Source organism: Salvia splendens, chromosome 2, assembly GCF_004379255.2.
Source record: "Salvia splendens isolate huo1 chromosome 2, SspV2, whole genome shotgun sequence".
Classification (NCBI taxonomy): Eukaryota; Viridiplantae; Streptophyta; class Magnoliopsida; order Lamiales; family Lamiaceae; genus Salvia; species Salvia splendens.
This window is the reverse complement of record NC_056033.1, coordinates 40,708,279-40,722,267: the sequence shown is the minus strand read 5'-3', so window position 1 is coordinate 40,722,267 and position 13,989 is coordinate 40,708,279. Positions and strand designations below refer to the sequence as shown.

The 13,989-nt window shown below is 39.8% G+C and overlaps 1 protein-coding gene across 2 annotated transcripts; it reads right to left on the bottom strand.

The window, feature by feature from the left end:
* Positions 1-5,606: 5,606 nt before the first annotated feature.
* LOC121792842 (pectin acetylesterase 11-like) lies at positions 5,607-13,673 on the bottom strand. 2 transcript variants are annotated; one of them, XM_042190962.1, is made up of 11 exons: positions 13,620-13,673; positions 7,414-7,555; positions 7,245-7,324; positions 6,950-7,036; positions 6,744-6,868; positions 6,582-6,642; positions 6,435-6,488; positions 6,266-6,343; positions 6,083-6,185; positions 5,845-6,002; positions 5,607-5,761 (listed from the first exon to the last, which is right to left on the bottom strand). In XM_042190962.1, the coding sequence occupies exons 2-11, from the start codon at positions 7,478-7,480 to the stop codon at positions 5,615-5,617; spliced, it is 960 nt and encodes a 319-aa protein (XP_042046896.1). In that variant the 5' UTR covers positions 7,481-7,555; positions 13,620-13,673; the 3' UTR covers positions 5,607-5,614. The 2 variants fall into 2 exon arrangements, with proteins under 2 accessions (XP_042046896.1, XP_042046897.1); XM_042190963.1 differs by lacking the exon at positions 13,620-13,673 and adding an exon at positions 7,109-7,159 and having other exon boundaries at positions 7,414-7,424.
* Positions 13,674-13,989: the final 316 nt, after the last annotated feature.

Here is a 13,989-nt window from a genome sequence, read left to right as displayed (position 1 = left end):
CTTAGTTTTAATTAAAAAATTAATTTTTAATATTAAAAAAATAATCAAATCACAATAAAAATTAAATTTTGCGAAAATTATTTTATAATTAAATTTATAATTTTGATTTTTATAATTAATATATTTAATAATTTCATAGTACTATTTTTTATTTTTATTTTTAGAGAAAGAGAGAAAGAAGAAATGTTGAAAAAGTGAAGTGAATAATATCATTTTAGGTACTTGAAGTGAATAATATCATTTTAGGTACTCAAACTATAAGAAAATATCATATTTAGTACTAGATAAAGAAAATATCAAATTCAATACATAGATATGAAAGTCCCAAAATGCCCTTCATGCATTGGGGGCATTTTCGGTGTAAAATTGTGATGAATAGTGAAAAAGTACCATAAATGTGATTACACCTTAGTTCAGGGACTACCCACGATATTTTTAAAGTTCAGGGACCATTGGTGTGCAAAAGGCATAGTTCAGGGACCATTTGCGTAGTTCACTCTAAGAAAAAAAACGTCTTTTGTGATTCAAAATTTAAATTCCACAATTAATATTACCCTACCTACATTATAATAAAAAAAGGGAACATCTTTTTAGGTCTATGAACTTTGCCAAAGTATCATTTTAGGTCCGTGAAGTTTGAAAATATCCTTTTAGGTCCGTCAACTACAAGTTAATATCATTTGAGGTATTTTGAACTTTTTCCGGACGAAAATACCCTTAATTTGGACAATTCTTTCGTCACTCATCTTGCGTCAAAGACCTAGAGTCCAACAATTTTTTTTACTACTATTTGATTCAATTACCATCCAAATTGAATTTAAATATAATTAAAATTTGCCTTAAAAAATATGTGTTAATTTTTCAATTATTAGATGACCAATTATTTAGGGATAGTGAATTGAGACTTGATACTTTATTTTATTTTTTCAATCTAAACTGCATTTTAAGAACTTAGGTGATTTGTGAATTATATTTAGTTTATTTATTTTGGAATTAGATAGCTATATTAATTTGGATTGTCATATGGAGTATTATTTATATGAATTTCAGAATGGAGATCAATTACCATCCAAATTGAATTTAAATATAAAAATTTGCCGTCAAGATGAGTGGAGAAAGAATTGTCCAAGTTGCCCTTTGAAGGTCTTAAGGGCATTTTCGTCCGAAAAAAGTTCAAAATACCTCAAATGATATTGACTTGTAGTTGATGGACCTAAAATGATATTTTCAAAGTTCACGGACCTAAAAGGATACTTTAGCAAAGTTCGTGGACCTAAAAAGATGTTCCCTCTAATAAAAAAACGTGCCATTATAGCTTTGACCACTAATCAATTTTTAAATTTAATTTTCAGTTTTCTAACTTATTTATCATATTTAAAGGGGACGTTTATAAGTTTTCATTTTTATATTAATAATGTTTGTTTTGCGACCTCAATTCACTAATTTTTTCAATTTTTTGTAATTGGACAATTGTTTTTTCCCTTTTTTTTATTAGTATGATTTTTTCTATTCTAAATTCCCAATGTCACATTGCCTTTAATTTCCCATGACTTTATGCACTTTTTATTTTATTTTTTTAATAATTTATTTGATGATGCTGATAATTTTGATCTTATATCTTTAAATTTACTAATTTTGAGGATTTTGATTTTTTTAAAAATATCTTTTAAACTCACTAATTTTCGTAGATTATATTTAATATAGACCATGAGTTCCTTCTTTCTATTTTCCTTGACAATCACAGAACTATTACTATGTTTTATCTTACAAGAAATTGAAAGATTTTTTATATATGTAAGTTTTATCGGTGGGTTATATATGGTGTAAAATATCATTGGATGTTCTGTAATCTTTATTCTCCCCTTTTCAGGAACAAAAATCACACCTCTAAGAAAATTGTATACTAAAGAGTTGAAGATGCGAAAAAAAATCTAACATGTTGCGCGAGGGAGAAAAACAAGCGTGGATGTAGGAAAAATAAAATATAGCACAAAACATTTATTTAGTTTATTATTAGTTTATATTTCTTTACTTAAGTGTAGTGAGCTAAGGTTATAGTATATTTTTAGCTTTAACAATATGCATTGATATAAAATATTGTTATATTCTTATTGATTTTTTATAACATTATTTTGTGATTTGTTTTGACTATTCTAACCTTTGTCACTAATTTAAGTTTAGCATGTTAATTTTAACTTTAATTTCATTGATTTTGTATTCTTAGCTTGAAGTTCGCTTGGAATTTTTACTAATTAGCTATTTTTTATACTATTAAGGAGTTTACGAAACAAAGTAATTTTAAAGTAAATAACCAATTTTCTTGTTTAATGTTTAATTGTGTTCATTTGATTCATTTGTTCTTAATTGGTAACACTCAATTTGGCTGATTAGAGGTTGAGCTTCGTCCTTGAATGCAAACGAGCAGCTCCTGCCAACACTTAGTGTCTTTGTGTTACTATGTATGGCTGTTTTAGCAGTTGTTGAATCAATATTCTGATTTATATACATAACATGTTGATACGATCCTCATACCTAGGAAATCTCAATTATTTAGTGTCTTTTGATTTACCATATCTTTTCCATATCTTTGTTATCTTATTCAATAAGTTAGGGTAATAGTATTCTAGTATCATAAATAGGAGAGGATGTTATCTTTTTAATCATGGAATGAATATATTATTTTGGCCAAGTCCCTTGCAAAATACGTTGAATCCTTAACCCCTACACCACCTGCTGCCCGACGGAATCTCACCGCGCACAGCCGGGATGTATATCTGATATGCAGTCGCTGCCCGACGGGTTGGAACCCGCGCACAGCCACCCAGATTCGTCCTCCGCCGACCCTCACGGACACCGGATTTATCTCTTCATAGTTGTTCTCCGTTCTACCGAACGTTAGGGACTTAGGTCCTTAACAACTGGTGCTTTCATTGCTGTGCTCACCCTCCATCTGCGTTCATCCATATCCCCCAAACAAATCACCAATATCAATAAAATAAAATTCAGCGGCATCACCACCATTTCTACCACAACCACGCTTCAGCCCGTCGACATGTCATACGACTACGCCGGTTATCACCGTCGTCAATATGACTTCCCTCAGACCACACAACCATTCCGTCCCTACCAGCCGGTCCAACCTCGCCATGTAACCTGTTGGGACCCTCCGAGCAGCCGGGTGGAAGTACTCCGTCTGCCGTCATGGCCTGATACAGAATCACCCTATGTCTCACACCACTTGGATCCATCTGATCGTCGCCCACGGCCGAGATACAAGCCCATCGGGTACCGTGATCGCGCGCAAGACGCTTGGCCCCCGACATCGTGGCGGCTACGTCGAGAGGGGTGGTCACCTATCTGATCGCGGAGATCATCAGACCCAATTAGGGTTTGATCGCCACCCGACACCCACAACGCAGCGGCACTGCCCAACGTGCTGGGACCCACCGACGCAACAACAGGACCGTGGCTACCTGACCTTTGACCGACCCCGACGCTCGGAGACGTACTAGGACCGACCTTGCCCTCAGGAGGAGGTGAGAGCGCGAGTCCAGCCCGCCTCCCGCCAGCCCCGCTACTCCACCGAACAGCCAACGCGGGACCTGTACAGTTAGCCCGCACGTGTGACCAGTCAAACTCCGGACCAGCCTCCGCGCTCGCCTACATGTTGGGATTCACCGGAAATGCTGCACGCGCAGCCTATGTACCAGCCACCGCAGTGCGACCGATCGTTGGGTCACCGCACAACGACGTTGCCTGTTGTTGCTCCCAGTCTCAAGGTTCGTTCGCCTTGCCCGGCCCAACTAGCTGCCGTAAGTGATTACAACGATAAATTGCGTATTTATAGATTGGAGCAAGCTGCCCTCCTCGCCCAGTTGAATTGCGTATTTGATGAGAATATTGATGACAAAAATCTAGTTGAGGATGTTCCCATCAATGCCGCTAACAATGGGGGCGCTAATCTTGATGTTCCAAACGACGAGGCCATGGAAGAGATCGTCAAGACTGACAATATGACGCTGCAAGGGCTCGTTGGGGTATATGATGAGAAGATTGGTGAAGAGGAGGAGGCATTGCTAGATGATAAAGAGGAGGATGGTTCTATTGGTGAAGTGGAGAAGATAATCGCATCGTTTAATGTTGCTCAAATTTCATCGAAGGATGTTACGATTTGTTGGTTTAAGAGAGGAAGTGCTTGCATTGGTGTAAGGATAACTGCCTATTTCTTTGTGGATTTCTTTGATGGCAATGTTCCAAGTATTGTTCATCGTTCGACATCACTCGGCGTCGATACACGATTCATCCCTCCGTGCAATGACATGCCATATTTGACCATTCTTGGAGGTGATAAAGGGAGACATTCAGCTGTTCGATATGTGTTTGATCCAGGAGGAGACGCCTAGCTAAAACTTATGCTTTCAACTCTCGTCGTTGGTTTGTGGTTTCCACCTTGAGGATAAGGTAGATTTCAACCGTGGGGGATTTGATACGATCCCCAAACCCTAGGAAATCTCAATTATTTAGTATCTTTTGATTCACCATATCTTTTTCATATCTTTGTTTTCTTATTCAATAAGTTAAGGTAGTAGTATTCTAGTATTATAAATAGGAGAGAATGTTATCTTTTTAATCATGGAATGAATATATTATTTTGGCCAAGTCCTTTGCAAAATACGTTGAATCCTTAACCCCTACGCCACCTGCTGCCCGGCGGAATCTCACCGCGCACAGCCGGAACGTATATCTGATCTGTAGTCGCTGCCCGACGGGTTGGAACCCGCGCACAGCCACCCAGATTCATCCTCCGCTGACCCTCACGAGCACCGGATTTATCTCTTCATAGTTGTTCTCTGTTCTACCGAACGTTAGGGATTTAGGTCCTTAACACATGTATGGTAGGTTAATGTATGATAATCTTTTGTTATGTATTACACTTTTTTCCAACAAATAAAAATAGTACTAGATCATAAGGTTTTGGGTAATTAATATATAATTTGATCATCAATTTGTATCCATGACATACAATTATTAAATGACATTTGAAATAAATTATAGGAATATTAGCCTATACAAGCTGTATACATATTTACAGCGTAACTCATAGCCATACCTGGGTGTGGGCAAGGGTAATTGCTTTTTAAGTCATTAGCAATTCCAAAGTAGCAATCATAACTAATCGTGAAATTATCAATTAAATAACAACAAACACTCTCAGGGAGATCAGTATTATCGCCACATATTGCTTTCAACAGCCCAAATTTACAATCATCAGGCCAATTCTTGTAGCACTCTTTCACATCCACTGTTCTCCAATCACTCATTACCACCAAACTACTTATCATAATCACCATCACCATGATTGAGTTTTGAGGACTCATGCTTCTAAGATAATATGTATAATAACCCTAGTTACAACATCTTGCTTTTATAGATGTCATATCTCTTACTTAATTCATTTCATTACTCGTAACCTACCTATGTAATAGTAGTATTTATTGTTACCAGCAATTAAATTGTGGAGTAATTAAGAAGCTAAATTTAACCGAAAACTTTTAACCTTTCATTCATAACTGAAAATAGAAATTCAAATTTACATGCTATCAATTCATGGCATCTAACGATGAATATAATCCCTACACTTTTTCTCCAAAGTAGGTTGGTCGTCGGTGCTAGTGCAGTACCGTGGCAAGTCATTGAGCATGTCCATCTCCTGGAACTCGCTCCGGTCGAAATACCAATCTCCCACGGCTTGTGCTATTGTCTGAAAAAAATACACTTAATATTAAATTGGTAATGTGTGAACAAACAATTTGTGTGGCAGATACTTTATATAATTTCACTTACTTTGTTTGCAAGTCCGTTTCCAACAAACGATGAGCATGTCGAGGACCGTTTGTAATTCATATGGCCATGTAGGTAGCAACTATGTACAAAATAGCCTCTCCTTGAGGAGCTATCCGCAATTGTACTTTTTAGCGTGTTTATAAATGTGTACCTAAAATCTAAACACAAATATAAAAAATAGTACGAGAGATAGATTAGTATTAAATCAAGTCAAATGTAGTAATAATATTGTATATACCTTTCATGATTTTTATCTCAGTCCAATTGCAAAACATCAAGTTACGGGTGCAATTGTACCATCTCGGGCTAGTATCACTCGGAGAGAACAAATTTGTTTGTATCTGTGACAAGTAGATAAGAAATAAAAAATATATATGATTAATGACATCAAAGACAATAATGATAGGTAAGATTACTATACCTGATATAAGTCAAATGCTGATTCGATTAAAAATAGTGGGGTTTGGATATCTGGGACCACATTTTCAGGAAATAAACACTACAAATACAAATATGATCATGATGAATACTTAATTATATTATCAGGAAAGGTAATGAAGATAAGCCAGTGAATAGTACTATACTCTTACCAAAGTTGGACTAAATTTGGATAGGCATGATGTGGGTAACGTATTCATCAAACCCTATATGTGTAAATGAGGAATTAATGTGAGAATGCACATCTTAATATATCTTGATTATTTAACAAAGTAAATAGAAATAAAAATAATTCATACATGTGTTGATACCACACCAAAGAAGAAAGCTTCTCTCCAATCAGCTCCCATAAAATGCTCTCTAGTGAGCCAACAAAAGTAATCAACGACATAGTTTACAATTCTATATTTAATAAAGTTTATATTTTGATAATTAGGTAAAATTAATTTATATAGTCTTACCCATGAATAAAGAAGCCCGAATCAGATATGCACTTCACCCTAGTAGCATTGTGAAAAAGTGCTTGAAACTTGTCACAATGTAAAATTGTGGCTAATCCACCTGCCGAAGTGCCCGACAATAGAGCCTATAAAAACAATATCAATTAATATCAAGTAACAATTAGAATTTAATTAATCCAAGAGTACTATAATTTAATAATGCATACATTTTTAGCGTTTCCCATGCCGATTCGTAGCAGCTCGTCCATCATTGCATCATATATTCTTGCACCTCTATATGTCAGGTTGTGCTTCTGTGTAAATGTTTCAGAAATTTAACAATTGAGTGAAGCGATGTAGCTATAATTGAATCGAGTAAAACATACAATTAGGGCTAAAACCGGACTCATCAGCCATCTAGTTCATGTTGAACCGTCCTGTCCGGTTTTTAAAAGAGTGCATGTTAGGTTAAATATAACTAATTGTACTTATTGGAGACACGGAAGAAATTTAAAAACGTACCGGGTCTACGTTCTCAACATCGGACATGAAAGACGAGCCGTCACAGTAGAAGATTTTGAACACGTGCCAATTGTAGAAATCTGAAATCATAAAGGCAAGAATGAAGTTAGACTATTTCAAATTAGAGAAATGAAATTATGATTTTGATTAGATTTAACTACATATATACCGGGATTAAAGGTAGAATTGTGGTCGAGCATCCCTCCGAAGGGTACACTACCATTCTTCAACGACATAAGCTCAGCACTACTTCCAAGAGAATTAGTGGATCTATCGAGGCAAGAAGTTGTGTTCTCACACCACGCACCACCCTTGCAAACTCCAAATTGTTAGTCTCAAAAATCATAATAGCCCTAAATCAGAGCTAATTTTGTTCTGCTCTAATTAAAGTACAAATAGAAATCCAAAAAAGCTGTTCGTAATTCTTAAAGATGGTAATCAAGAGATATGAGATTGGTAGTAGAAAACATTGTAAGTATCGTAGGATTTTTGTTGTATATCTTATATTTCACTGTGTACAATGCACTCCCTTTTATAGTTGTAAATACAAGATAAATATGGAAAAGATCAATTTATTCTAATTGTATCAATTCCCTATTGATTTGATTCTTCTTCCTAGAATAGAGTGGTTTATGCTTCTTTCCTTTCTTGGTGTGTAGGATATTCCCTTTTCCTTTCTTGACACTCCCCCTCAAGTTGAGTAACGGCATCTCCGATACTTAACTTGGTCAGAACTTCCTTGAAGACCTTAGCATGCACTGCTTTAGTCAGAATATCCGCTAGTTGTTCTTCAGACCGAACGAATGGAAGTTCGATGATGCCACTATCTATATTTTCTTTGATGAAGTGACGGTCAACTTCCACATGCTTGGTCCTATCATGCTGGACTGGATTTTCCGAGATACTAATAGCTGCTTTGTTGTCACAGAAAAGTCTAATTTTCTCTTTTGGAGGGAAACCAATTTCCGTGAGTAATCTTCGCAGCCACAAGATCTCGGTGATTCCACTCTTCACTCCACGGAACTCTGCTTCTGCACTAGATAATGCCACCACTTTCTGCTTCTTACTCCTCCAAGTGACCAAGTTTCCACCAACGAAGGTGAAATATCCAGCTGTAGATCTTCTATCGTTCGGGTTGCTGGCCCAATCAGCGTCAGTGTACCCCTCTATTTCAAGGTTCTCCTTCCTTTCGAGTAGTACGCCATATCCTGTTGTCCCCTTTAGGTACCGCACAATTCTAAGGGCCGCTTCCATGTGCTCTTCCTGAGGTTTGTGCATGAACTGGCTCACAACTCCTACTGCATATGCAATGTCCGGCCTCGTATGGGCGAGGTAGATCAATTTCCCTACAAGGCATTGATATCTTTCTCGATCTGTCATTGCAGCCCCCTCAAGGATCTTCAGTCCGTGATTCATCATAATCGGAGTCTCAGCTGGTCTACACTCGAGTAGTCCGGTTTCTGCCAGTAAGTCTAAGACATACTTTTTCTGTCTTAGGAAGATGCCCCTTTTTGATCTCAGGATTTCAATCCCCAGAAAATACTTCATTGCACCAAGGTCTTTCATCTCAAATTCCTGGAACAAGTTCTTTTTCAATTCTTCGATCTCTTCGATGTCATCACCTGTGATAATCATGTCGTCAACGTAAATGATTAGACACGTTATCTTCCCATCCCTTTTCTTTAGAAACAGAGTGTGATCTGCATTGCTCTGTTTGTAGCCATATTTTGTCATGGCCTGGCAGAATCGCCCGAACCATACTCTAGGTGATTGCTTTAGCCCGTAGAGTGTCTTCCTTAGTCTGCATACTTCCCCTTTCCCGAAATCTCCCGAAAATCCTGGGGGAGCCTCCATATACACCTCCTCATTCTTCTTCAATTCGCCATGTAGAAAGGCGTTAGTCACGTCGAACTGATGTAATGGCCAGTCTTTGCAAGCTGCCACAGACAATAAGGTGCGTACTGTACTCATTTTTGCCACCGGGGAGAATGTTTCATCGTAGTCTATCCCATAGGTCTGGGTGTACCCTTTTGCTACCAATCTCGCTTTGTATCTCTCGATTGATCCATCTGCTCGTCGCTTGATAGTGAACACCCACTTGCATCCAACTGGTTTCTTTCCCTTTGGCAAGATACATTGTTCCCAAGTTCCGTTCTTGATTAGGGCATCCATTTCCTTCTTCATAGCTTCCCTCCAGTGTTTATGCCTCATTGCTTCTTCCCACGACTGAGGAATGTGTACTTCCTCATATAGAGCTGCTTCGAAGGCTCTGGCCATCTCCGTGTATTGTCCCTGAACAGTGTTTGCTATTGAGTATCTGGACTTTGGACCTTGCCAGTCTGGAGAGTACCGTTTTGGTGGCACACCCCTTGTGCTCCTGGTCGGTAAATATCCACTTGTACTTGGATCCGGTTGGGCCACACTGTCCTCCTGTCTCACATCGTTAGCACTAACCTGAGGACTCATATGAGTACTAGAGCTTACCTCAGGATTCGAAGGCGGAGATGATGGTGGGGTAGAAGCATCGAACCCCTCAGACTGTATATGAGTGGGTAGAGACGTCTCGGCGGTTACATTAACTTCCTCTGATGGACCGACATCCAGTGTAGACATGGGCAATGGACCGGCGGGTGTAGGATCGGGTGGCGGTGGAGTAGGAGTTGGGATGGGCAAGGATGAGGGTGTATGAAGCCAACTTAGCGAGTCTGTAGTTTTATTCTCCCCCTGACTGCTAAGTTGGTGGAAAAAGTACTCAGATTCGACAAAGTCACAATTCAAGGTTGTGTGTAGATGATGTGTTTTGGGGTCATAGCATCGGTATCCCTTCTGATTTTTTCCGTATCCTAAAAACACACACTTGACAGCATTCGGTGAGAATTTAGATCGGTTCTGTTTTGGGATGTGGACAAATACTGTGCATCCAAAAACTTTGGGTTCGAGAGTGAGAGAGGATGGAATATCTATATAGGCTGAGAGAAAATCCAAAGGAGGTTTAAAATTTAGGATATGGGTAGGGAGTCGGTTAAGAAGGTAAACTGATGTGGCTATGGCTTCAGGCCAGAAGGAGTGTGGGACACGGGATTCGATGATTAGGGCTCGGGTCATTTCTAAGAGGATCCTATTTTTCCTTTCTGCCACCCCATTTTGTTCAGGCGTGTATGGACAGGTGGTTTGGTGAACAAGGCCTTTTTCAGTGAAAAATTGTTTCATTTTGGTGTTTACATACTCCCCCCCATTATCAGTCCTAAGTATTTGGATATTCTGTTTGTGTTGGGTTTGTATGAGACTATAGAATTGGGTAAATTTATCAAAAACTTCAGACTTAGAGTTCAAAAAATATACCCACGTCATTCTAGAGCAATCATCAACAAACAACAAGAAATATCTAAAGCCATTATTACTAGTAACAGGTGCAGGGCCCCAAACATCAGAGTGTATTAAAGAAAAAACAGACTTCGCACGAGTATTATTGAGTTTATATGAATGTCGGTGGCTTTTGGCCAAAAAACATGTCTCACAATTCAAAGGGTGTGAAGTGGCTAAATTTGGATAAAGTAACCGTAAATATCCTATGGATGGATGTCCTAACCGGCGGTGCCAAAGCCAGGTCTGTCTGTCAGTCAGTCCTTGAGTCAGCATCGCAGTACCCTGTTGAGCCATCTCATCCACGTAGTAGAGTCCTCGGTGTTCAGTGCCACGCCCAACTATCTCCCCCGTCCTCGTATCCTGTAAAATGCAACAGCCAGGTTGCATTAGTAAGTTACAGTGAAGTTCTCTTGTCGCCTGACTGACGGACACCAATTTATGAGACAAGGAGGGGACATATAAACAATTTGAAAGGCTCAATTTAGGTGAAATGGTAATAGTGCCCGCCCCTTGAACCTGTGCTAAATCCCCACTAGCAGTTCTAATATATTTTTTCCTAGTGCCCGAAATGTCCTTAAAATCAGATGCATCCCAAGACATTGTGTCTGTCGCCCCACAGTCAAAAATCCAATGATAATCTTTGTCCTGGGTTTCGGTGGAAGTAGACGAGAGTGCTAAGGCTTGAAAAGAATTTTTACATGCTATATTGGGCTCAAAATCGAAATTATAATTCGGATTTTGGGACTTTAGGGACTTATTATGCACAGTTTTGACTTTATAGGGTGAACAATGTGATAAATAGGATGGATGGGGCTGTTTTTGTGAGACTTGAGCAGTAGGAGGACTAAAAAGAGATAGACTTAAGTTTTGGGGTGGAAAATGATATAACTTCGAAACTGAGGGGTTAAATGAGTTCAACCCCTCATTACCTCCATTCGTTACCCTAGCCGCCATGGCCGATCCCCTCTCTTCCTCGGCACTTCGATTTCCAGCCGGTGGTGGACCGATGCTGCCCGCCGGGGCACCGCCGGCGTTGGAAGCTCGGTTTTCTCCACCTGCCCAGACTCCAGGCGCCGCCATCTGTCCTCCCTGGAACCACGGTTGACTGCCGCCACCGTCTGCCCAAGCTCCAGCCGCTATCGGTGCTCCTCCCTGCGTCGCCGTTTGAACACCGTGATTCCACGGTTGGTCACTGACGGCGACGGCTGCCCTTCCTCCGGCGTTTCGATTTCGGGCAGCTCTTGCCTTTTTCATGTCATCCCACCATTCCGGGAACCCGATTCGCAAAAAACATCCGTCTCGGGTGTGTTTCTTCCCCCCACAGTGAGAGCATGTGAGTTTGCTCTTGTCTTCGTCTCCCTTTCGGCTGTTCCACGTTCTGTTTGGGGCTGAGTTTGACTGTGGTGGAGGTCGGGTTCGGTCGGTGGCCGCTAGTCCAGAGCCGATGCCATTATTCGGTGGTTCTGTGGTTCCGAGGACGCCTTCATTAATTGAATGCCTTCGTACCATCCCGTAAGCTTTCCGGACAGTTGGTAGTGGATCTTTGTCCATGATTTCTCTTTTGATGCTTGCGTATTTTTCATCCAGTGCACTTAGGAATTGGTAGAGGCGATGTCGTTGCTCCCTTTTGTTGTAGTTCTCGACGTCCGTCGGGCTGGGGTCTCTGGAATCAATGGATATCCATAGATCCTGCATCTTGTTCCATAGGCCCTCCAATGTCATGTTCCCCTGTTTGACTGTCATGGCTTGTCTGTGCAGGTCATAGATTTGAAACGGATCAGCCCCGCTCCCGTAGGTGACTGCCAGGCCTTCCCAGAGGTCTCGGGCAGTAGCGTACTGAGATACTTCATTCACGAGCTCTGCCTCGAGATTGTTGATGACCCAATTGAATACGCAATGGTCCCGTTGCTGCCATCTTGCGTAGCCGGGGTCATTGGTTGGGGGAGGTTTTGAAACTCCAGAAATGTGAGAGGTCAAACCTTTCCCCCCAATCGCTCGTTCCATAAGATTAACCCATAGGGGGTAATTATCCCCGTTGAGTTTGGTTTTGATGGAGATTTCTCCAAAGGATTCTGGTTGGTTTGGATTTGGTGGTGTGGCTGCGTGTCACGACCGCATTTTCTAAGGATAGAAAACACGGTTGATCGCGACTAGGGGAGGATTAAAGAAGCGGGGAAGAAAGGGGAAAACAACACAAACCGACCATAGCTCGAAACAAATGGGAATAGCTCGAAATAAAATCAGAGTTTTGAACAAAATAGACTTGAGTCTTTTAAGATGCACAACGGAAGCAAATGAACGCGGTTTCATGTATGAAGACATGAACCTCCGAGAGTCAAAATCTGACTGAATTAAATGTCTCGTCTCAATAGCACTTCCTCCACCACTTCGCTGCTCAACCTGCACATTTAGAAATATATGCAGGGCTGAGTACAAAAAGTACTCAGTGAACACATTGCCGAGAATACAAATATACTTTTGAAAATATTGTCAAGCCATCATCACAGTGACACCCAGGGGTTTTATTTAAAAGACCTGAGCTTACTAAAAATCTTTATTCGACTGCGCAGTCTAAGTTCTTTGCATTCTTTGCCATATCTGATCACATTGTGCCGTGGAGATGGTGTTCTCCCACGGTCACCTTGCATTCATGTGCCGGGAAGGTGGCCACCTTCCTCGGTCACCTGCTCTGCCCAACATGACAGAGGTAGCTTGTGCCGGGAAGGTGGCCACCTTCCTCGGTCACCTGCTCTGACCAACATGTCAGAGGGAGCTTGTGTACACTAGTCCGAGCGGGGACACCACCCTCACTGGGACCCGAATTCGTCTTATATCATCATTCATAATTCACTTGGCCGTAGCCAACAGATAGGCATCATACACAAAACATTTATGGCAAGACAACATCACTTGAAACAGCAACGAACATAGGTTCGAGTTTTCATAACACATCACCTCAAAATAATTTGCATTTTTATCCACATTAGTATGTAGGATAAGAAAGTTCACCTTGATCGCTTAGTTTCCTTAACTTGAATCTTTCGTTCCGACTTTACTTGCGAACGAAACCTTTTTGAAAACTTCATGATATAATAATACACTAATTAGAATCAAAGACAAATCTACTTAAATTAGAATGCATGCCTCATAATAATTCTCATTTTCTTACTTCACTTATCTTTAAGAAATTTCTTAAACTCATATATTATTTGATGCGTCTTCATTCACTATTCGGGCTTCGATTAAATTGGATCTATGTATCTTTTTACTTTGAAAATTTTACTCTTAACCAAAACTCTAAAATAAATTGAAAGATCAATTATTTTCGCTAGTTATATTAATGGAAGAAATCATAAAAAAAATTAATTAAAGATTTAAT

Excerpts from the sequence above, each read along its gene's own strand:
- LOC121792842 (XM_042190962.1), bottom strand. The coding sequence starts at position 7,480 with ATGTCGTTGAAGAATGGTAGTGTACCCTTCGGAGGGATGCTCGACCAC. Across the intron at positions 7,325-7,413 it reads CAATTCTACCTTTAATCCCG|ATTTCTACAATTGGCACGTG; the intron begins GTATATATGTAG and ends TTATGATTTCAG. Across the intron at positions 6,344-6,434 it reads CCAAATTTAGTCCAACTTTG|TGTTTATTTCCTGAAAATGT; the intron begins GTAAGAGTATAG and ends TTGTATTTGTAG.